General features: G+C 36.4%; 1 protein-coding gene across 2 annotated transcripts; it reads left to right on the top strand.

Moving 5' to 3' along the window:
• The first annotated feature begins 828 nt into the window (after positions 1–828).
• FAM3C (family with sequence similarity 3 member C) lies at positions 829–24518 on the top strand. Of its 2 annotated transcripts, XM_026867767.1 has the most exons (11): positions 829–875; positions 5333–5450; positions 10813–10873; positions 13519–13623; positions 14780–14809; positions 15225–15348; positions 19013–19071; positions 19754–19804; positions 20240–20324; positions 22767–22893; positions 23914–24518. In XM_026867767.1, the coding sequence occupies exons 3-11, from the start codon at positions 10861–10863 to the stop codon at positions 24001–24003; spliced, it is 684 nt and encodes a 227-aa protein (XP_026723568.1). In that variant the 5' UTR covers positions 829–875; positions 5333–5450; positions 10813–10860; the 3' UTR covers positions 24004–24518. The 2 variants fall into 2 exon arrangements, with proteins under 2 accessions (XP_026723568.1, XP_026723567.1); XM_026867766.1 differs by lacking the exon at positions 5333–5450.
• Positions 24519–24781: the final 263 nt, after the last annotated feature.

The raw sequence follows: 24781 nt of genomic DNA, 5'->3' as shown, positions 1-24781 counted from the left end.
TGTGTTTATATGTACAAAAGCATGGTAGTTCTCATGAGACTCTGATTAAAATCTTAATTAATGTCAAAACAGATGACACAGTCCCCCCTCTGTTATAAGACTTACTTTTACTTTCTTCTTGTGACTAGCTGACTTTCTTCCCTTCTCCCACCATCTCTCCAGTTTCCTTTTATCTGAGGAGAAAGTAAGCATCTCCTAATAGCAAAGACTTTTTTTTCTTGATCTATTTTGCCATCATCAGTTAGTTGAGTCATCATTCCCCAGACTTTTAAGCTGGTATAAGTTAGTACTACCACTTCTATAAAACTACTGACCTGTTCCCAGACACTTCTGCCTTTGGGTCTGCCCAGATATTCCTGCAAGTACCTGGTGAGGTGGTTGAGGGAACTGCCATGGCTGTTTCCTTGCTGGTCACCTGAACATCAGTGACACTTGAATGGTTTTATAATTGCATCTGAGTCAATTCAGGCAGAAGTTTATTACAGGATTTTCTGTAATAATTACTGAATTTCTCTTACAACAGCATGATGCAGAGGCATGGCATCAGGAGTTGTTACAGTATACAGTGACTGTATATCAGTGTCTTCATGTCAGCTTTGTATAGAGTCTCAGTGGTAAGCACCCTTTAATCACTGAGGGATGCTGTTCCTCAAATTAGTTCGTGGCAAATTTCTCCATAGGTGATGACCTATAGTAACCTGCTATCCCACATAACTTTAATTTTTCCCACCTACAGCAATTCTTAGATTTTAAAATCTCAAAGGATAGATAGAAGATGGCTGCGTTGAAACTGTTTTTCATTTTGAGATTAATTTTTCTTGGATATAGCTTATGTGTTTGGTACTGGTTGCTGGAAGATCACACTCAGCCAATAGGTAAGTTACAGATCTTTGTTCTAATCCTTTCATGCTCAGAAAACAGACTAGAGACTGCAATTCAGCAGAAAGGAGTGAGTTACTCTAGAGCTGTTAAGGATCATGTGACTGACCGGCTTCCTTATAGAATCATAGAACTGTTTAGGTTGAAAGAGACCTTTAAGATTGAGTCCAACTTAACCTAATACTGCCAAGTCCATCACTAAACCATGTCCCTAAGCAACACAACTACACATCTTTTAAATACCTCCAGGATGGCGACTCTACCACTTCCCTGGGCAGCTTGTTCCAATGCTTGACAAGCCTTTTGGTGAAGAAATTTTTCTTAATAACCAATCTAAACCTCCCCAGGCACAACTTGAGACAGCTTCCTCTTCTATCACTTGTTACTTGGGAGAAGAGACTAATACCTGCCTCATTACAACCTCCCTCAGCTGTAGAGAGCAATAAGGTCTCCTCTGAGCCTCCCTTCCTCCAGGCTGTACAACCCTAGTTCCTCAGCTGCTCCTGGACCCTTCACCAGCTTTGTTGCCCTTCTTTGGACATGCTCCAGCACCTCAATGTCTGTCTTGTAGTGAGGGGCCCAAAAATGAACACACTATTCAAAGTGTGGCCTCACCAGTGCCAAGTACAGGGGGTCAATCACTTCCCTAGTCCTGCTGGCCACACTATTTCTGATACTACTGATTCAGGATGCTACTGGCCTTCTTGGCCACCTGGGCACACTGCCAGCTCATATTCAGCCAACTGTTGACCAACAGTCCCAGGTTCTTTTCCTCCAGGCAGCTTTCCAGCCACTCTTCCCCAAGCCTGTAACATTGCATGGGGTGGTTGTGACCCAAGTGCAGGACTCAGCACTTGGCCTCAACCCATGGATCCAGCCTGTCCAGATCCCTCTGTGGAGCCTTCCTACTCAAGCAGATCAACACTCCTGTCCAGCTTCATGTCATCTGCAGACTTACTAAGTGCATCATGCAGCATGGAGGTTATTAGTCACCCAGCAGCAGTCTTGTATCTGCAATATGATCCCTCTCTGCAGTGTCCTGTAGGTGTAACATGGCCCCTCTGCACTTTGGGCCTGCTGTGCTGATGCCCTTTCTCCCCAGAGCTTATGTGTGATGCTTTCTCTGCTGGGTGCTCCACTCAGCCAGTGGCATGCTCTTTCTGCCTTGTAAAGGGCCAAAGCCCTGCCAAAGCGCTGCCTCACATGGAAGATGAGTAAATGAGAAGCAGCTCTGTGGTAGAGCAGAGGTTTCTATATCGCTTAGAGCAAGAGGAGGGAGATAACAGCACTGCGCTGAGCAGTGGCTGTCACTGGGGGAGTACTTCATGAGCACATCTCAGCTTCCTGGTGAGATCAGCATGCTACTGAGCAAAGGTTAAAAGTCTTTTCCAATAATGCAGTCTCAGATCATGCTAAGCTTTTGTTAAAGAAGCTTAAATGCTTGGTAGTATCATAGTAGTTTTTGGCAGCAGTGTGTGGTGATGTCCCTTGCTACTATTGGTACCCTTGATCTTCTGCCTTGCAAAATATATAGGAGCTCTGTGCCTTGCTATGTCTGTGGTCTCTGTGAAGCTCTGTGACACGGTCAGTGTGGCGGTCTGTGCAGTAAATGAATCTCACTCATAAGATGATCTCATTCTGACATTGTAAAGCTACTGTCTAGAGTCTGATCGTATTTGGGGGGAAGAATGGTGCAGAGGAGCAGCTTGGTGTTCCTGCAGTAAACTTGGACCTATAGAGGAAATATTTATAATATGTCTTTCCTGTTCTGCTTGCTGGCTTGATAACTACTTAAAATGGGCCCCAGTGTGAAGTGGCGTGCTGTAACCGTAGCCTCAGGTAGATTTCTGCAGTGGTCATGTGTGGTTATATCAAGTCATAGTAATTATATGTATGTTAATTGTTTGTCATACCTGTAATCTTTTTGTATGGTAGTCCTAGTGAGAATTGCTGAAAGGGGCAGAATAAGATGCATGGTGGTGATGCATTATTCTGATAACAGGCTTTGTATCAGGTTTGGGGTGGGTTTTTTGTTTTTTTTTTTTTTTTTATTGATACAAAGATGTAAAAGCTGTTGTACATTTGAAACTTCTACTGGATTCTGGCAACACCTTGTTCCGAGTAATACCTGGTGATCTTGCAGATAAATGCATTGCAAAACTTTATTTACTCTTTCTTTTTGTGGAAAGACTGAACAGACTTTGCTGTTTTATGAAATCAAGGTGGTAATTTGTTTCTTCAAAAAACATGACAGAAAACAAGTCAGTGGTTTTGAACTCTTGAACAGGTGGTAATTGCAGCAGTGCTTCAGTTGCGAAATAGCTTGTTCGTCATTTGACAGAAGAAAATGGTAAACCTTGCTCTCAAATCTCTCTTGTGGGATTTATGTACTTCTCTGTGATGAAGTTGAAAAGCAAATGGGTGAATGAGGTTCAGCAGTTTGTCCTTGTTTACCTGAACTTCTCTGTGTGATTTTATCTAACCCTATGAAATATAGGGCTAAGATTCACTTTAATAGGTGTATCAGCAGCAATGGTACAATTTACTTTATCACCTATAAATAGTATGGATTTTAGGGACAGTAAATCAAATCCCGTTTTTAAATACATGGACCAGAAAATTTTGTGTGATGTTTGGGAAGAGTCTTCAAAGTATGGACTGGGTGCTTAGAAGGTTTGGGGTTTTTTGGTTTCTTTCATTGCAAAAGGAATGTGGGTTGGGTTTCGTTCTGTGGGAAGAATACCTTTGTACTTCAGGAGAATTTTTTTGTGTTTGGGACTGACTAGTTCGTGTGCTGCCTAAGGTAAAAGTACTGGATTGATGCCACTAGCAAAAGCTTGCATGGTCAGTGATTTGACGCGTCCTTTGGGAAGCGTTTGTTTTACACATCAGGTATTGAAACACTGGTATAATGCCGCTTCTCGTGTATTTCCTTTATTAGAAGTGAATCCATGTAACAATATTTGCAACATAGGACATGCAATGGTAACTGAATATTTGCAACATAGGACATGCAATGGTAACTGAATTACCTTTTTTTAGAGTAAGTTTGAGTTTTGATAAATTTGCAAAATTTATCTGGGTTTCATTTGCAGATGGAAGTAAAATAAAATCTCATTTTGACAAGCAAACACTTTGGGTCTAATTCAGTGCTGTCAGAACACCAAGCTGAATCTTACACATACATGGAAAAATACTATTCAGGTGGTATAATTTTTGTGAGAAGTAGTTAATTATTCTTCATGGTAGTATTTGTCTCAAAGGAGAAAAAAATATATGTGAGTTTGTAAGTTGTTTTGTGTGGACAAACCTTTTGCCTTAGTGGATTTCTGCCATAACCACAAGGAATTCATATGGATGTAGGTGTGCCTGTAGGGAACAACTTCTTGGGTCACAGTCCATGTCATCAGAAGACACAAACAGTGCATGGTCATACAGTAAAATTGATCTACAATAGTTACTTTTTTAAATGATGTAATTCTCTGTGTGCCCTTTACCAGTTTCAAATTAAATTAATTTTGTAAACATAGTAGAAAAACTATGGGTAGTCTAGCAGAAGGGTAGCAATCATCTGGGTGATTCTTGTATTTGAATAAAAGTATCATATTAGAAGCCTAGATTCCTGCTCAAATTTAGGCTTGGAATGATTTCAACTGTCTTCGCTAATTGGTCCATGGCATGTATTTCAGGTTGGCACAACCACTGGTTTAAAACCAGAGCTCACATAAGAATAGCTAATGCTGTTCCTGACATATCTAATTCACTGTGTAATTATTAGTAGAAAACCACCACAGCTCTGAACGTCCTGAAAACAGAGTGAAATATCTATTATCAGGGACTGGATTAAACAAAATGTTGTTTAACTGATTTTACCAGGTGTGAAAGGGTAAAATGGCTTTTCATTTTAGCTGTTCTCTGACAGGAAAAAAATGCAGCTGCTAATCATTGAGGAAGGCAGTTTGTGCTGCAAAAAATAAATGCCATCCTAATCTACTCATGACTCACAAATAAAAATAAAAGCTCAAGCCTTTTTTTTTTTTTTTTTTTTTTCTTTCCCCCTCTTTTGGTACTAAGTAATTCTGAATGCTTATCTAATTCTAGTACAGTGTAGTTGGTATGCTATTCATGCTATTCTAGTACAGTGTAGTTGGTATGCTAGTGGATAGTAAAAAACAGGTATAACGTTATTTGACCATTTTTGAAACTATACAAACTCTTAAATTCTGTTTGGGGGAAAAATTTCTCTTGGAATTTAATTCAGAGCACCTCAGGCTGATACAGATTTAGTACTACATATCTGGATACAGATTTGCACGTAGTAGTGTAGAAATATGGGGTTAATACTGAAGGTAACTCTCACCTTGTAGACTATGTAGGTTAAGAAAACCTGTCTTGTAGCAGCTATTTATGATGATTTACAGCCGTCTTTTGTATTTTTTGTTTACCCTTGTAGCTGGGAAGCTGTTTTTTCTCCAACATTGTAGCTACAAAGAGATAAGCAGCAACCAGTGGATATTGATACCAGTCCATCTCAACATATTTTAAAACTGCTTTTATATTACACCTTGGAGGTAAGAGACAAAGGTGTCTGTTCTTCTCTCTTTACTTTCATAGTTCCTTGCAAAGCAAATCTGATTCTTTTAGCCCTTAGTTGTTTTATGTAGGTCATGTAATTGTTAATCTAGATTCTTCCATTTGGGGATTATGCTTTAAAACAGTCTTAGAAAACTACATATGGGTCTCTGTTAAAAGTCTAGATAGCACATAGAACAGAGTAGTTTTTATTTGTTTAGGCAGAGCAGAATAATTGCTTTTTGTTTCACACACAAAAATCCTATAGGTACAGTTCACAATGAGCAGTTAATTACACTTTTGCAGCAGTACCACATTGTTGACCCTCACATTAAAGAGATGCTGTAATCTCTCGGATCCTTTTCTTCATTATTGCTGCCCATTCTGTCACATTTGACATCTGTTTTGAAGTGTGTTACTTTCTGTTTTAATAAATATTGTTGATTTTGGGACCTTTTTCTAATCAACTGATGCCAGAATTCAAAATTATCCTGACCTTCTAAATTCTTGCCTCTTATCTTTGCTTGGTTTTGTGTGCCTGTTTCATAAGTATAATCTATGCATGCTATCAAGTTGCTAATGGAAATACTATTATCCTGGGAATGAAGTAGACTAATCTGCATGTTTCAGTATTATCCATAAAAACATTTATTGCATTCATATTTGAAAAATCCTTATAGACAGAAGTACATTGCAAGTGGTCAGAGCTTTCACACACAGTAAGCAGGACAGAGGCTGTGCCTGAGTGACATGTGCCCTATGTAGTGTGTCCCACAGCACCATCTCTGGGCAAGAGTGTTGAGCAAGGCTGGTAAAGAACTGATCAAATTGAAGTGTGTTCAGCTTGGGACTGAAATCTGGGCTTTATTCAGTGTTGTTTCAGTGTGGCTATATTAATAATAATTGTATGTGTTTTATCAATTACTTTACTGACCTCAGTACAATTTCCTCTTGCACCTTGATTCTAGGAAGAAAACTTGCTTGATGACCATAATATCTAACACATGAACACAAAAAGAACTCAGTTGTGGTGTGTTAGAAACTTTGTATCCTCTAATAAAACATGATGATGATTTCCTTGATAAGATTATAGGCTTGTAGTTTTCCTAAACCAATATAAGCTCCCTATGTGAAGTACTTGGCAGGGTTCCCTCAAGAGACACAGGTCACTTTTAAAAGCAAGTATCTGCTGCTCTGCTGATTGAAGCTACTTTTAGTATGTATCAAAATATGTGCAGAAGCTATGTGTATGTACTAAATTTGTTAGATTTGTGTTGAGTCTGTCATCCCCACACAAGTTAATCGACAAGTGGAGCAGAGTGAGGGAAAGCCCTTTTCTCTCTTCCTTTTTAAGCTGCTGTTTCCTGTTTTGCTTCTACTTGTGTTATGATGCCTTATGTATAGCATTTTGGGCTGTCATGAGGATTGCTTGGAATGGCTTTGGGTCTGGAAACTGCAGCATCTGGAACTTGCCTCTGCCTTGGGACAAAATACAATACACAAGGATGGGTGGAGTAGAAAAAAGCAACCAGTAACCTCAGCTCCCAGCTGCCTTTCCACATATCCACTGGTTTGTATTCAGAATAACTTTTCTGCATGGGCAGATGTGGAGCTCCATGCAGGGGAATGGACAATGACATGCCAACATTCAAAAAGGATCTATAACCTGTAATTTCTTGTCTTCTTTGGTTCAGTGAGCAGTCTGATTTCCTTCCTATTCTTGAGGGTTTGAGCAACCCATGCACTAGGCTGTGCTTGAAGAGCAATTTCTGAACTTGCCAATATGGCAGCACCAGCTTCCTGCCTGTCTGCTGGTTTTCTTTTCCTTTTGTTGAGTCAATCATGTTCTGCCAGTTCAGAGAACTTTCTACATGAGTTTAACAAAGCATTCCCTTCTTTGTTTTCCACTATTCAGTATTTCACAGCTTTACATACTGTAATTTCACCATCTTCCTGGACCAGCGTGGCTGGGTGAGCTTGGTTGAAGGTTAGCATCATCAAAGACTTAAGAAAACTATCCAGCAGCTACTGACAAAGAGGCCTGGCTCTACCAGTCTGTAGATCTTGACTTCTTTGTAGTTTTGTGCTCTTTATTCAGGATGTGGATATGACTTACTGTAGTTGAAAGGTCACTGGTCTGAACATCTTGCCACTGAATGTTCTGTGTGCTGGCTCCTGGGCAATGGTGATGACAGGCCATGGAATTCAGAAAGCTCTTTGACCTCTGTGTGTGTGTGTTGCTGAGAAAAGATGTGTCTCACCTTTAGCACCGAGTGAGATCACAGGAAAAGGAGACCATGCTCCTCCAGACTCATGAGGAATTGCAAAGTTATTCCTTTGACCAATAGCAGTATCAGAAGTTTACTAGAATAGCTGAAATTCAATGATACTTATCTTGTGAATGAATGCATGTGCCATGTGCTGGTGTTTCACGATGCTGATTGTGACTAGAATTCGTTCTGACTTAAACCACCTTTACTGTTGTCCATGATAGATGTAAACCTGCCATTTGTGATTCCCCAGGGTGGCCTATTGGAAGGAGAGGTGTGACCACTTCCTTTCTTTTGACATAGAGGAAAACCAGCATCTGAAGGCTCTGGTTTTAGGTTCTTCAGTGGATAGCTTCTTGTTTCAATACAGTTGATACTGCATGTGAGGGATTTTTTGGTTTCTTTCCACTGCCCAAGTTTTAGACATTGACTGATAAAGCTCTGAAGTTCTGCACTAAGAAAACAATCTGAAGAGTAAGAAAATCCATGTTTCACAGTTACACAATATAATACTTCCCAAACCCAGCCGTTTTACTTTGTGACTTGTAGATGTTGATTGCTTCTGCTGCCTCTTATGTGGTGCTGTCCTGGGCCTTTGCATCTGTATAGGGTTCTGCTGTACTCATCAGTTGGCTGCCTAAAGACCCTCCTATAGCCTGCACCTCCTGCCTCAGTCTCCCACTAATAAGCAATAAATCTGAGTCTTGTACTGCCTGACAGAGATGAATTATGTTAATGTAGTAATAAAGTGGTTATTTATATTACTGGATATTCATGACTCAAGAAGATACTTAGGTTGTAATTCTGCTGCCCTTGCTTGATGGAATCTTATGTCAAAGAGGAGAAAAACAGTGTTTGGGATTTTTTAACCCATTCCTAAAGTAATCAAAGGAATGGTGTTGCTACTGGTTTTGTGCATCTGAATCTGAGCAAGCTCATTTGTGGTCCTGTGTTCTTTGTTTGCTTTTAAACGGTCCTAAAATACTATGAGAAATTCCAAATCCATTTTTATATTGCTTCTATAATTCCAGTTATAAGGTCTGATACTTAAAGATGTGGAATAATGGTTGATAAGCATTCATAAGGGCTCATGCACTGTCCTATTTTATTCCTTGTTCTATCTTGAATTAAAAAAAATCCTCAAACAATTCTAAGATAATGCTGTATAGGAAAAGGATTTCATGTTCATAAATTATTCTCTTGCAGCTGGAAAATGATGTGCAACGTTTATACTGTATCATTTCTGTATTCTCTAGATGAAAATGCACAATTTTTTGATATGCTGTAATTTAGGAAAATAATATAAATCACTTCTAAAGTTTCTTTCAATTGGAGGCATAACATACTAATTTTTACTTTTTTTTAAAATCAAAAACCATTTCACACTTTAAAAAATGCCTCTTATCTGTTGTGTATTTGTTGATTGCCACAAATAATGATCACTGGGATGGGTGGATGGGGGGTGTTAGGATAAAGACATTCTGCAGTCAAGGTTGGGTTATATGATTGTTTCACTTAGTTTTTGCTTTTTGATTTTGTCCATATTATTGCTTTCATGCTTTGAATTTATTATGTGTTTTTGTTACAGTAAAACAAAAAGCGGAAAGTGTTGGGTTTTTTTGGTTTTGGGTTTTTTTTCTTTCAGTGCTGACTTAAAACAAGCTGGTGGTTGTCCAAACTACAGACAGTATTTATTTTAATGTTGATATATTTTGGGGGTTGGGGAGGGGAGAGAACAATGCTTAAAATAATTCTGTTCACGGACTTTGAAATCAAATTAGTTTATCTGCCCTGGCAGATTCTTTTTACCTTTTTATAAGACAGTTAAATACTAGTCTTTCACTTGGAGAAGATATATGTGGATATAATATATGTGGCTATAAATACAATGGATATATTATGTCTGTAATATTCTATGAGACTTCCCTTGTAGTGCAAAGTTAGCATTTAAAACCATTTGTCTGCTTTTCAGACTTTGTTGATATTTATTTTAAATGCTTATGAAGTAGAAATAAATATTTCTATACTTTTATTTGTTTTTTCCTGTTTATTTCTCTGCTGCCCATTTTCTTGGAAACTTTAAGCAGGAGAGCACAATGACTATGTCTTTGGCAAAGAGAATCTGGACACAAATCACCGAATTTATGGGTACTGAGTTAAGTGAAGGCGAAAGGTGATTTGTGTAATAATCAGTTTTTCCTCCCTAGCATAGCTCACAAGAACTATGTGGGCGTTTTGGTGATCTTCTGCAAGTGATTTGCATTTCCTGACTTCTAATAACAATAGTTTTTCAAATAATTTCAAAGGATAACGTTTTTCTTGGTTTTTGAAAACATGGCATAGGACTGCAGATTATTAGGGATGCTGTAGTTTTTGTGATGGGAGTGTGGTGGGATGGCTACTTGGGTTAGAATAATAGTTTATTATATGTTTTTAAATTTGACCTTAGTGTAGAAGATCTCTGAATGCCAATAGCTTTTCTTTTGCCATATTAAATAGAAGCAGTTATGCAGAAAAATGCAAATTCAGAAAGATTTTTTTTTTTTTTTTTTTAAATCCAGAAGGGAAGTACTGTTTACAGACTGCTAATTGTCTGAATGTCTCTTTTGGAAGTGACTGAGGGCTCTTTTTTACTTATATAAGAATAGAATAAGTGAGATAGAACAGGTAACATTCTGTTTTCAAGCAAATTCTAGTTTCAGTTAATTTTAAAAAAATTTTACACGCTTAATCTACTTAAATGTTGTAAAACAAATTATAATTTTTCCAATAGATATGTAGTATTTAATGAGTAAAGATTACAATGTTTGCCAAACCTTTATTTGCACATATAACATGGAGTTGTGTTCAACCATGGTGGGCCCATGCTGCACTCAGCCTGGACATCTTCTGTCTTGAGTTTCCTCCTACTCCTGATTCAAGAAGCACAAAGATGACCACGTAGTGACATGGTATATGTGCAAATAAAGGTTTGGCAGACATTAATGTTATTGGCTGGAAAATCTGTGTTTTGTTTTTTTTTTACTGTTAACCCATTGCTAAAGTGTTCATTTGGCTGTAATTATGATCATGTACCTTTCTTTTTCCCTAGGTGGCTATTTTTAATGCAGTAGTGTCATCAGCTGGCTGAAGACTAAACATGAGAATAGCAGGTAAGTATGCTCGGTAAAATCAGACCTCTGTCACTTGTGAAACAAGTGCTATAGACAGCATTAACAACTTGTGACACTAAGGTTGTAAAATAAACTTAACTGGCATAACAGGCAGTGCTGTTACACTTAACTGATGTTTAATGAAACTCAGATTGGAATTTGGGATGTCTAAGAGCAAGCAGCTGGTTAAAATGCTTTAGCTGATCTGGTTAAGGTGTCTTGACTTGACATACTTCAACTGCTAATTCTGTAAGATGATGAAGGAATAAGGAAATAGCCAATTGATGCCTTAAGCAGTTTCTTCCCTGCCTCACACCCTAACCAAAAGTGTTTTAAATTTCATGAATGGTTACTTGGAGTTTGAAAGCTATAAAAGCATTTTTGTAGAGGTAAGTTACTATAGTACAGGGTTTGAGAAACTGATTGTACTTGACAGAAGGTGTAGGGGTTGTAAAAATAAGATCTTTTCCAATCTAACACTACAAGAATATATTATTTCAGACATTTCCTTGCAGTAGAATAGCCTGTGTGACAGTTGAACAGTTTTGAGTTTCTGATGTATTGCACTTTCGTGAATACTTGTAGTGTTATGTTTCAGAAGGAGCAACTGTTGACTCTTGTAGGAGATAATGACACCTCCTTTTCAAAGAGTTGCACATTAACCTTCTTAATGCAGGATTTCAGTCCAGATTTTTGTCACTACTTCTAAAGTTGTTTTATTAACCTCGATATGTATAACTGGGAAAAACCTGCTAAAGTAAATCTAATAAAGAACTGGAAAATGCTGCAATTTTTAGAAGATGGCTAAATAACCTGGAAAATTATTTTCCCAAACTTCTTTTTAATTCCACCTAACTACTTGTGTTGCTAAAAACCACAAAGATGATAAGGCAGTTCCTACAGAATGTTGAACCTGTAGCAAAGAGGCTGGTTTTAGTTCAAGTGCTAAAAGACTTTTCTAGATTTCTCACCTCTCCCTCATAGGGAGCGCTCTCAGTTTGGTTGAAAGACTCAGGATATAGAGTGGAAGGGATGGTTAGTGCTCAGACTGAGTTCTGGTTCATCTCACCTACTGTCTACTGAAACAACATGCTCTCCAAATGCCACTTGCTAGATGACACATTCCAAAATCTTGTACCATCTTGTCTTTTTAAGCAGTGGTGCTTTGAAGACTTTTTTTTCCACTTCTTAATGTATGTTCAGATCATCTGTTTTCTCCAGTGCTTACACATGGTTCACTTCCCTTCAGTGCAATAATCTTTGGATTCCAGCATAATATTTTTAAATTAAGTTTGCATCTGTGTTTTCTTACATAGTATGTATGTGCTCACACACAAAAAAAAGGGAAAGTGGAAGAGGAAGACTGAAATACAAGCAAATAAAAAAGCTGTATCTCTTTCTTCATATTTCTTTTTCTATTCCCTTATCTTTTTTTAGCCTTTTGGAAGGATTGATCAACATCTCTTATCCTTCTGAAGGATGAGTAATCTGATTATTTTAAGGTTTTCTGAACAGCCCATCACAGCAGCAGTTTGAGATTTGCAGGAGTACATAAGTTTGGGTTTTTTCTGAAGGATTTATTTGGCTGGCAATCTGAGGAACAGAAGCATGCTGTAAGGTTGCTTCTTCTGAACAGTTTGACATACTGGGGTGAGGCAGGAAGGCAGGATGTTGATCACATGGCTCCTCACTTCTCTCAGTCAGTATTTAACAATAAACTAAGAATTGGGTATTCTTTAAAAATCTATTGAAAATTATGCTGAAAAGTGGTGGGGTTTAAGGCAGTACCACATACACTTGAGTTTCCCTTTCAGATGTAAATTGCTGTGGTTGTGTGCTTCCAGCTCTTCTCCCAGGAGGTAGTTTGATTGTTCAGCACTGGAGAAAGTTAGGCTTGTAAAACTTGAGACTACCTGAGGCTTCAACATATTAAAAGGGGGAGGGGATGGGTACTGCTTTTTATTACTTTTTAAATGAGCTCTGAGTCTTCAGACTTGCTTTTTGAAGGTCAGTAATATAAATTTGTTGAAAAGGAGATGAGGAGGCGCTGTTTTTCTGTTTGTGGTTAGTTTTTTGTTTTGTTTTTTTAATGCTCAAACTTGGCTGATCAAAGCATCTAAGCTACAATATATGAAAAGATCCATAATCACTGAGTCTTGGCCATACATTAAAAGAGAGGTAGCTCAGTTGGCAGGCGAGATGGGAAGAGTTTGTGTGCAGTGAGGAAACAGGTGCACGTGGCTAAGAACAGGGAAGTGGAATAAGAGGAGGTGGAATTTCCCCTTTGGATAGCAACCAGTTAGATCAACTTAGTTCATTTTGTTAAACTGGATTTCCATGAAAAAGTATGTGTTTTATCCTGGCTGCTGAGCTCAGTTGGTGTACTGTGGTGCTAGACAAGCATGAAGCTGGAGAAAGCTGAGAGCAGGTTATGTATTTAGGATAGTAACCTGATGGACTAACCAGTTGCATCTTACGTTATAATGTTAATTTCTTGCTGATTACTTCTGTTTAGTGAGTCCACAAATGATCATCCTGTTTGAGTTCCCCTTAATGAAATCACATTTCTCATGTCATTAATTTTGGTAAACTTAAAGTTATCATTTGCAGATAATTTTCTGAAACTTGTCTCTGCTTCTGAATAGGTGCTGCAAAGTTGGTAGTAGTTGTAGCAATATTTTTATTGACGTTTTATGTCATATCTCAAGTATTTGAAATAAAAATGGATGCAAACTTAGGACACATATTTGGTAAGTGATGACTTTGTTTTCTCTGAACATCTATTAATATTTACTTCAGCCACAGTCAAGAATATCTTACTCATTTTGCTTTAAGCTTAGGTTCTTAGACTTAAGAATTCTGTGTTTATTTTTAATGTGTCTACTTGTTGGGTTTTTATGTATGACATATATATAATGTGTGTATTAAGTTATTTTCTGTATGAAATATTTAACCTACTCTCTTAATGTTTGATTCTTTTGCCTGCCAAGTATGTGTAACTTTACCTGCTTTTTCTGTTTACTGGTACTTAAGAGTTTTAGTCTGGAGTTTTAAACTAGGTGACTTGAATGATGTTTTTGAAATCTGTGCTCTGCCTTTCTGCTGCTTAAGCATTTCAGAATTTATGTTCTGGGTGCACTTTTTTGCTTGCACAGGTACACTACCATGTACAATTGAACATGCAGTAATCAAAACATTTCAGATGTGCCCAGGTTCTACACAGAAAAGGATTAGCAGCTGAGGTGACTGAAAATTCAGAGTCTGTTTTGAACAAACTTTATCTTTAAAAGGCCTTTTCAGTACAAACCCCACAATTTTAGGTACATGGGTCAGGTTCATGTTGTTTAACTCCAGATTACCACAGTGTGAGCTGACATATGAACCAGTCACCAGAGACATCTTTAATAATTGCTGAAGATACATAGGTGTCATTAAGTATACAGATGCATTGTAGATATGTGCATGATGAGGTCACTTGTGTCTCTGCCTGTCCCAAGAAAGGGAGTTGTGAATTGTTTGGTTCAAATGCATCTGAGTTGCAAGCTTCCCAGTGTTAGATGGAAGGAGCCCCATCCTGGTGAAGCTGTAAGAGGGGAATTCATTTGACTTCAGTGCCAACACCTCCACAAATCCCTGGTGGTTTTTATATCTCTGTGGATCTTTGTGTTAATTGGAGAGTCATAAAATAAGGCAGTGCTTCTAAATGTGGTTCCTGATCACTTTAATTCTTCTGTGATGTAAAGGTTAATGTTTTAATTGGAATATAATGTTCAGATGTATTAGATACTTCATTTCAACCAACCTGTTTTTATAGGGCTACAGAAAGATTTTTAATTTATAACATTATTTTATAGCAGATGACATTTTAATAGTAACATCTTGTAAAACTTTCTTTTTGCATTTTAGCTAGATCAGCACTGGATGCAGCTGCACGCTGTGAGTATTCATATGCATGTGTTACTGCTGTGACTTGCTTTTGCTAATAACAGACTGTTGAATTTTCATAGTTAGGAAAGTCTTAATTACACTTTAAATGCAATCAGAAACTAATTTTCCTCTTTTCCTGATTTTCCTAAATTTCTGGTAAAGTCTGTTTTTTTGCCAGCATTTTACTTGTAGTTTTGTCTCGTGGTTTTTGATGACAGTACTAGAGTGAGCAGCAGGGTGAGAACAAGAAGTAGAATAATGAGGTACTGCAAGAATCTAGATTATTTTAAGCTGTTCTGAAACTGCAGATGAGATACCATTTGTCTTTGCTCTTTTCCTTGAATTCCTTCATAAAACTGATATTTCTCTGTGAGCCTACCTGTGGTGGTGTCTCTAAAAATCCTGTTTTATTTCCTTTTGAAAGCTACAAAACCTCCAAGATACAAATGTGGGATCTCTAAAGCTTGTCCTGAAAAGCATTTTGCATTCAAAATGGCAAGTGGAGCAGCGAATGTAGTTGGACCTAAAATTTGTGTAGAAGATAATGTGTAAGTATTTTTACCTGTATCTGAGTATCTCTTTCAAATGCTGTCTTGGATGACTTTGCCCACAAAATCAGCAGTTTAAATGATTCTTTGTAGGTTTTGTTTTGCCATCGGTTTCACCACATGAAAAAATTATATTGCATTATTACTTCATCTCTGATGAAGCACACTTAATACTCTTCAGTAAATGCAGAAATGTATGCTATTTTAATAGATGAAAGATAGCTTACGCTTTCCAGGTTTACAGGCTTAAGGATTAGTTAGACTTCGTCGAATCAGATATAAACTACCTTCCAAGTAACTTGTTCTTGTACCTCTAATAGTGATTCAGTTGAACAGTCGTATTTTTAAGGAATTACTCTTTATATTTCTAACTGAATGTCATCTGCCAAAACTATGATTTTGCAAAGACAATTTCACAACATCTTCTAAACTATTTCCATAGTACTAATGCCAGAACATATTTTCCACTGTAAAGCATAAGTTTGAAAGGGAAAAATACTATTTAAATGATCAGTAGTTACTTAATTGTGCTGATGGAAATTAATCAATTTAAAATAGTTGTGACATGAGGAAAGGAAGTGCTTGAAACACAGTTTGGTTTTGAGTTTGTCCTGTATTTCTATTTTTAAACACGGTATTATCAGTAATACTGTGCGTATTTAACTGAATACCTTTCAGTAATCCCCATAAAGGAAATATTCCTATTTGGACTTTGCTTCTTTGTTCTTAGGTTGTTCCTGTTCATTGTCACCCAGTGTGCAGCTTTGCATAACACAAACTATTCACTCAATTTTGCATGTCACATGTTAGAAAATACATGATGTTTAGCATTGTCAGGGGATTTTTTTTTTTTTTAAATGTCAATCACACTTTGCCGTTGCCTTGCATTTGCATTTAAACTACTCCAGTTGAGCTGTTTCTCAGCCAATGCTGTATTACAGAGTTGGTTCGGATAGCATGTACAGTGGTTAGTGCTAATGGCAACTTCACTGTGAACAACATAACCCCGTGTAATATAATAAATAGGATAATTAATCTGTAAGAGAGTAAAAAGTATTGGTTTACGTTTTTCATCACTTTACTCTGTAAAGTAAGAATAGGCTTATGTGATCCTAGAGAAGACTTTATTTTTAGCACTAACTAGCAATTAAGATGTAGTGAAGTTTTTTCCCTGGCAACTGAAGATTTGCAGCTTCTTCACTTTCTGTCATTAGTAGAAACACAAGCACTATTCAAATTTCAAGTCGTTCTGTGAGGCTGACTTATCTCAAACTTGCTCACTTGTGTAGGAATGTGTTTGCGGAAGAGCATCATGGTGTAGTTGGTGAGCACGTGCGAAGTGAGCATGAGCACAGTTTGCATGTACTAACTGAAAGCTGCTAGGTTCTGCTTTCAGTTCTTATCACTGATTCCCTTTGTGACTTTGGACAGTCTTATCTAATCTGTCTACATTGTATTTTTGGTGTTGCAAAACTTGCTATCTTCTCATTCTGGTTGCTAGGAAGCTTAATATCTTGTGAAGACTTACGGTGATTCGCTGATTAAAAGTTGTGGCAGTGCAAGTAATGTTTTAACTCCAGGATTGTAGGGCACTTTTTTAATGTCTTGCTTACTGGTTAACTAAGAAGAGATTGGTGTTCCTGTCCAAAAGACATAAATCTTCTACTGGATATTTCACTGAAGTAAGTGATGAAAAGAAAGTGGTGGCTGGCAAGAAATCCTATATTCTTTTAATACTAGCATACACCTTAGTGCACAGCTGTTAGAGTCTTAAGTCCAGTTTCCTTTGACAAAAATCTTTCTAATCCTTCTGAGGAGAACTTGTAATATTTATTTAACCATCCACCAGAAAATTTGCTTGATTTTTATATTCTCTCGTGCTTTGCTCATAAGAAGTTTGATTTCTCTTGCAAAAGCTCCCATAGCTTGCTGATTGTTAATGGTTGGAAGAATTCTAAAACTGATGAACGGCTGCCCTCCTGTGAGAAAACTGTCACATTACAGCCTGTACTTCTGGTGACTTAGTGCATGAGTGATCTCAGTTGTGTAAAGTAGTATCTCAGAGCTCTGAAAAAACTCACTTAGTCTTCAGTAGCTCTTTTTTTAGAGATATTTTATGAACTCATTCCTGAAAAATGCTTTTTTCTGATTAATTTGTATTCTTCATACATCCAAGATAAGGAAGCAGGGACAATTTTTCATTATTTTTCAATGATATGTTTCATACACAGAAAAAAAATATTGTAAATAAGGATGTCACTTGGTTTATGAGAGTACTAAAGTTGATGATATAGTTCCGAATACATTTCTTAATTTTTATTATTATTTTGGTCTGAAGTAGCAGTTCTGCTGTATAGAGGTTCAGTTATAGCCTTATTCTCCTGTATTGGAAGGACATAATCCAAATTAGAAAAACATAATTTAGTCATCGTCAAAATATTTCATTGTAGTTGCTACTTCATGGGCTTTTTAGAAGGGCCAATATTGCTATACTGCCTTACCAGCAACTTCTTCATGCAGTTTTACTTATATTACGAAGCCAGTTGCATGATTGTGCTGCAGTAACCTTCTAGCAGAGTGTTGCACTACATTCCTTTAATAACTAGTAATTCTTGTATTCATATCTGCAGGATTTTTTTGTTGTCTGAAATCCATTGTATGCATGTGTGGATTTGCAGCATCTTGTCACCCCAGTACTGGATATTTTTTGATTGCTGTTTATTTACAGAGAATTTTGTAGTTAAAATAAAATCAAGTTCTTAATTCTTTTGGTAAATCATACGTCCACTACAATTTATTTAAGCAAAGGAATGTGTTCAGAACTTCACTGCCTTTTTTCATTGTTTTCAGTCTTTATTTGCCATATGTTTTTATTGTTTAAAATGGTTACTCAGGCATGACATGAAAGTCATGTGATCAAGAAGAAATGATCCTCCAGTGGCTAAAATATTTCTGGAGTTTCCTACATTGCACAATGCATTTCTTCTTTCCAGCTTCTTTGCTGCTCTGAGTTTGGCCAAGTAATTGCTGTCATAGATTACAACGGTTTTGTTGGTTGTAACTATGCTCCAAGATTATATTCAACTTTTGTTGAATATGAGTCCCATCAGGGTGTTGACTATTTTTCTTGGATTTAAGTTTCCTTGTATTGGTACAAGTAGCTAACTGCTTTGACTTTCTTGGTTTTTTGGTGTGATGCTGCAATATCAATTTTAAATTCCTCTGAGTTAGCTTTTAAACTCATGAACACATTTTTGTTCATCATGTGCTTACAAAAAAGCTTAAAATGTTGGTTACATGACTGTGCTAAGCTCCTCAAATTATTGTTTGTTTCAGGCTCTTTAACTGTAAGGGATTTTATTAAATACATTAATAGCATTTTATTTTTTGTGACACTTAATATACACCTACACTTTGAAACAAAGATGATTGAGCGATCAGATGAAATAGATACAGCTGGGGATATTTGATCGATTGTTCTCAATTCAGTGGTGCCATAAGAGCACGCAGATTTGTTCGAGACCTTGCTTTGTTTAAGTACTCATGAACATTTGGTCTTTCAACTATGTATTTCTTACAATTTGATCAATCTTCTTTAAAAACCAGAAATGTTTCAAATCAGAAAATTGTCCTTTTAAAAATAAAATTGTTTCTTTTGTTTCAGTTTAATGAGTGGAGTTAAAAATAATGTTGGCAGAGGAATAAATGTGGCCTTGGTCAATGGTAAGTGACATTTTAAGTGAGCTTAATTTTCAAATTGTTTCTGCAATTTAAGAAGAAATACTGTGGGATGGTGAAAGGCGAGCAGGAGGGGTAAAGGAAGTATTCAGCATATTTATGCACATATTAAAAAGAAAATTCTACCTTCCGTCAGATAGTGCTTTTGTAGACAGCATACTAAAAATAAAACCAAAAGCTAATGAGATTACTCTGTTGTCCACTTTCTTCTGTTTGTTCTGGATGTTCAAATTGGCTAAGATTTTTCCAGTCTATAGCAAAATATGCAGTGTAATTTTAATCTTTCTTATGTTACATGTCGCACTAAAGGCAACCTGTAGCTGTACTATCTATTTTTGCAAAGGCAACTTAAAAGAAAGGCAAATATATGAAGTGAATTCTCTTTATTGGTTTTAGAGGCTGTGTGTTTTTTTGTTTATATTTTATATGCCACGAAGCAAAATCAGAAGCTGCATCTTCTATTTTTTTCCTTTTACATTTTTCTGCACCTTTCACAAACTACTATGCTGTTTAAGGAGCAATTTTCTTAAGAGTTACCATAGTAATTGATTTACATGATGTCTTCTGCAGCACTTTCTCTGAAAGAGTCCTTAAGAGGAGTTGGACATATTGTCTGTAAAATACTTCTGGCTGTGTTTGTTGACAACAGATATTTCTTTTTCTGCAGGTAAAACAGGAGAACTATTAGACACTAAATTCTTCGACATGTGGGGAGGAGGTAGGTGCAGTTACCTTAGCTGGTTAGAGAGAAACAACTTAAATGGCTCATCCTCACACACAGGCTCCATTAGCTGTGGTGGTTTAAGGTGATAGTTAAGGGGTGCTTCACCTCTAGCTTTGTAATTGTGCATAGAGTGCAACTTTAAAGAAACACAGTAGTCGAGGTGGGAGGAAATGGTATGGTTAATCAAACACACTTGTTCTCCCAAATAGTTCCCGCTAGTGGTTGTCTTTACACAATATGGATTAAAGTCTTTCTGTAAAATTAAAGAGTTCTCTTTGCATTTTATCTTTCTCCCACTTAGCATCTTTTTATAAATTTATTAGTACCTTTACGAATATTCTTAAAAGGAATGTCTTTGCAGGAAGGCATTGCAGGTGTTTAATAAGCAGCCATTCCATATTTAGACCGTTTTGTGTTCTCTCTTTTCAGATGTGGCACCATTTATTGAATTTCTGAAGTCCATCCAGGATGGAACAATTGTGTTAATGGGGACATATGATGATGGTGCGACCAAGTATGTAATTGATTTACATAGTAAATATTGCTTAAAATTTTAAATGCTCTTTTATACTGAAAAAAATAATGCATTCTTTATCACGAAATCACTTTTGATAAAGTTTTGCTCTTCTAAGATGACAGACTTGAAACTGTGCTTTCAGTTTATTAGTTTTATAATGGTGATGTGGTTTGGGGACAACAAGGATCAAATTAGAACTAACCAGGTGTAATGGGTTATGTATGTGTATACATAGAGAGCTGTTAGGTGTATACTTTTGTGATCCTAACAACAGAGAAACAATATATTAGATATTAAGGTAGACCCTTTAGCAGAAATAACACAGGTGTTTGAAAATCTGAAAAGGCTAGAGACTAGTAGTTGACTTAATTACCGATTGCTACATCAATACACAGTAGGGTTTTTTGATCTTCTGAGAAAAGATGTTAATGCATCAAGGAGACAATGTAGGGCATATAGTCAGTCCCACAAACTGCTTACTCGTAGCTATGAAGAATATATTTGCATGTCAGGTATTGTACTTTCTGAAAACTATACACTTATCCTCTGTGGTTCCTGAAGACCCTGTATGTTTCTAGCTGCTCTCCCACAATTTGTCCCCACCTCTTTTTTTTGAATGTATGCTTCCAAGGATATCTGTCTTTTTGAAGATGTGCTGGTTTTACTGTTGCTGGTAGCTTATTCTGTCTTAATAGTAGTAAATTCAGAAGTGATTCTCAGAACATACTCTGGTAGAAACTGGTTGGTTGCATTGAGCACTTTTTCTCTGATCAACTCCAAGACAGAATTTGGTGGTTATAGGGTTGCAGAGACAATCCCCAATAGGCCTTGACTATATCCTTTCTTTTGAAGTCTGAGAGGTTACTAGTGTGCGCCTCATAGTTTTTGGCCTCAGTGTTTGGACTGTTCCACCTTAAAGCTGTGGAGTTTATTGATGTAGACACAGCCTGCGAGGTTTTAGTTCACTTTAAGCATTATCTTCCAACCTTCCCAACTTTGGTCAGCTTTAATAGATACTAAAAATGACCGTAGAATTTGTATTGTAATCTGCTCATCATTTTAGCCATCCTGTCCAAAGGATTGCTTTTCATAGTGAAAATTAAGAGGTTTTTTTGTTTACCTTTTCCTTTGTTGTTTTAATAATATTTAACTTTTTCCTAATGTGTTCTGTACATTTTTTTGACTCTTTTGGTTCAATTTGTTATCTGTAACTTGTCTGCATTTTTGATATACAAGCAACTTCCCTGTGACTAAGTCCTGTATTTGCAGTGTGCAGTATTTGCAGTAAATCGTTCAGTGCCTGTACTGCTTTTAGAAGAAAGGAATTTAATGTTTCTTTATGCCAAGGCTGGATCTTCAGTCTGTTTTTCTATTTACTTGTATTACTTTTCTTTTTTGTGTTTTTCCTTTAATGTTTTATATAAGTACGGTTAGTTTGTTTCAATAACCATTGAAATCACAGCTGATGCTTTTGAAAGCTTTTATGTAGATTATAATATCAGTTAAGTCAAATCAATTTGGCCCATTCATGCTGACAGCCAGGAACTATTGCATATTTCTGATACTATAAAATTAGCCAAAGCCTTACCACTGGTGGTTGATGGCAATCATAAATACCGGTTTTTGAAAATAATTAAAATTATGAAGAACCAGCATGTTTAAAAGATAAAATATTTTTATTTTTTAAAACACAAGCTGCCCTAGTGTTCTAGCAACTTGGACTGTGGGTTGTGCAAATAACCTCCAAAGTACTTAACTGTTTTCGTAATTTTAGCTAAAGTGAGTCATTCAGCTACATCTCAGTAATAATCAGAAGTTCTGTGTGTTGTTTAGTAATCGGGCAAATGTAGTAACTGAAAGCAAGAAATAAAGAACTGTTATTTGGAGTTTTTGAACGATAATTTACCATCCTACAGAATTGTTTTCCCTTTACTAAAATTATCCTACTTGGACCTACAGGCACTGAACTGTGTTGTGGGGCAGCATTCTGAATTTTAAATTAATTGACCCAAGCAGACAAGAACTTCTTTTGTATATTTAGGTCATTCTTCTAATCTAAAATAGCTTTTACTTTATTTAGACTTCAACTTGAGCCTGCAAACAATGTTTACTTTAAAGGATGACTTTTCTAGTTGCTTGGTGAATTGCTAACGTGACTTGAGATGTATGTATAAATTCTCACAGGAGAGGATTCTTGGCTTTTGTTGGTGTACTGATAGGTTTGTATGCAGGTTCCTTGAGATTATAATATTAAAGAACAGTGCTCATAAGATCAAGTGATTTCAGAACTAGCCTTATCTGATTTTTAAAGATAGATCTTGCCCAATATTGACTGACTTAAACTATATTTAATCAGATTAAAGGTGAATGGTCTGTTGAACAATAAAATCTCTTAAGGTATGTATTTTATTCACATACTGACCTTCTGTTTTGTTCAAGGCTTAATGAGGAAGCACGGAAACTGATTGCTGAATTAGGAAGCACGTCTATTACTAACCTTGGATTTAGAGACAACTGGGTCTTCTGTGGTGGAAAAGGAATTAAGACTAAAAGTCCATTTGAACAGGTCTGTTATTTTATAATTTACTGGAATATAACACATTACATTAATAACAGCATAACATGTTTTATAAATACCATACATTTGTTTAAGATGATGGGTATTTATTGCAGTAGTGGCACACAGTGTTATTTTCAAATTTATTGCTTGACTGGCCTCCTTTTAAATGTAGAAAAAACATTTTGTTGATTCACAACTAAGAAAAAAATCTTATGGGGTAGGTCATCTTATCCCAATAACTAGATCATTTATCTTTTCAATGAATCCAATTAAAGTGAAGAATTACACAAGCACTAGACGGTAAGGTTTTTTTAGATGCATTAACAATGGTAGACCTCCAGCAGGTAAGTAGTAGTTAAGGTGTTGGTGTTCCCAGCTGTTCACTTTTCTCTTCTGTCAAAATTTATTGCTGCTATAGTGAAATTTATGAAATAGAATATGTTCCCATACTTTAGCTGTTACAGTTCAACGTGTCTGTTGCCTTTGATTACTGGTAAAGGTAGCTTTGTACTAGGAGTGTAAGGCAGGGGTGTTCTCTTTGCCAGCTTTGAGAGGGCATGGGAACTAGGGCAGGAGCAGTGGCATACTCTTGGAGGCAATAATGTCTTACCTGACTGACCACAGATGGTTGCTTGGTGGAAAAAAAACTCCCTAATTTTCAAAAAAAGTGAACAGCTAACATTAAAAAATGTTCTTTAAAATCTGACTATTTGTTTTCAGTGCTTTGTAAATGCAGTATCCTTATTTTTTTGTAGTGGTTCATGCTTTAATGCAGTTGGTCTTTTCCTTGCTTGTCTCTCTTCCTAAATAAACATCCATAATAAATTTTAAAAATCTTTTCCTAGTATGGCTTAACTGTTTTTGGTTAATTGTTATATTTGATACAAAGCACAAGAGGCTAATAGTGATGTCTTCTCTTTGTCCATGGCCTGAAAATAAGTAAATAAAATGTCTTTTAAGGCTGTGAGTTAAAGTAAAAGGATAAATTACTTACATTAACAGTAGACTGATGTTTTGTATTTATAGCATATAAAGAACAACAAGGACACAAACAAGTATGAAGGCTGGCCAGAAGTTGTTGAGATGGAAGGCTGTATCCCTCAGAAACAAGACTAAATGAAAAAAAAACAAAACAAAACTAAAGAAGAAAGAATATAGAAGAAAATGCACTTTCTACTATTATTAGGGAGAGGGCTATGAAGGAGACTGTACTATAAATAATATTTTTAAAGCATGCAACCATCTTGTCGGTGTGTGCATGAGCACTGACATTTTGAATATTGGGATTATTTATTGCTAACACACATAGAAATCCTTTTTGTAAATATGTCCAAAATAAAAGAAACATCAAATCATTTCTATGCAGGTTTCTTAAAAGCACAGTATTTAGTTTGCCTGTGGTAAAAGGTATCTTGTAGATCAACTAGCTAATAAATTGCATATGAGAATAATAAACAGATCCTGACAAATGTTCTACTGTCCTCTTAACAGCGTAATGTTGCTGTCAGTATGTAACCTTTGTGGAATATTGTAGATTTTAGTGATAAGTTAATAAAGAGCTTTAATTTTTTTTATCCTCTGCCTTTTTAATGGCAGCATCACTTTTTATTAAAGCTATTTGTTTATTCTAATACAAAGTGCTCCAGAAATTTATTTTGTAGTCCCCCATCAAAACTGAATAATCGACAAAGGAAGAATACATGATAGTGTAACGCAGATATGCCATGAGAAGCACAATAGAAATTATTTTTATTAGGGGAAGAACAAAACTAAATATATGAAGAGTGCATGATATTTAAAAGCAGCTTGGGAGTATTTGTAATTCCTTGAAAATAATGTTTACTTTGTAGAAGAGGCTTGGCGTGTTAAGCAGCAGTACTGTTGACTAACTTGT

The sequence above is a fragment of the Athene cunicularia genome (genome assembly GCF_003259725.1).
Source record: "Athene cunicularia isolate RWA chromosome 1 unlocalized genomic scaffold, athCun1 chr1_part2, whole genome shotgun sequence".
Taxonomy (NCBI): domain Eukaryota; kingdom Metazoa; phylum Chordata; class Aves; order Strigiformes; family Strigidae; genus Athene; species Athene cunicularia.
Note: the sequence above shows the minus strand (reverse complement) of the source record. Positions and strands in the feature narration are given on the sequence as shown.

What these genes read in the sequence shown, in the direction of transcription:
- FAM3C (XM_026867766.1), top strand. An exon ending in AAACTTAGGACACATATTTG is followed by an intron (nt 13,624 to 14,779) that starts GTAAGTGATGAC and finishes TTTGCATTTTAG; the next exon opens with CTAGATCAGCACTGGATGCA. An exon ending in CTAAAAGTCCATTTGAACAG is followed by an intron (nt 22,894 to 23,913) that starts GTCTGTTATTTT and finishes TTGTATTTATAG; the next exon opens with CATATAAAGAACAACAAGGA.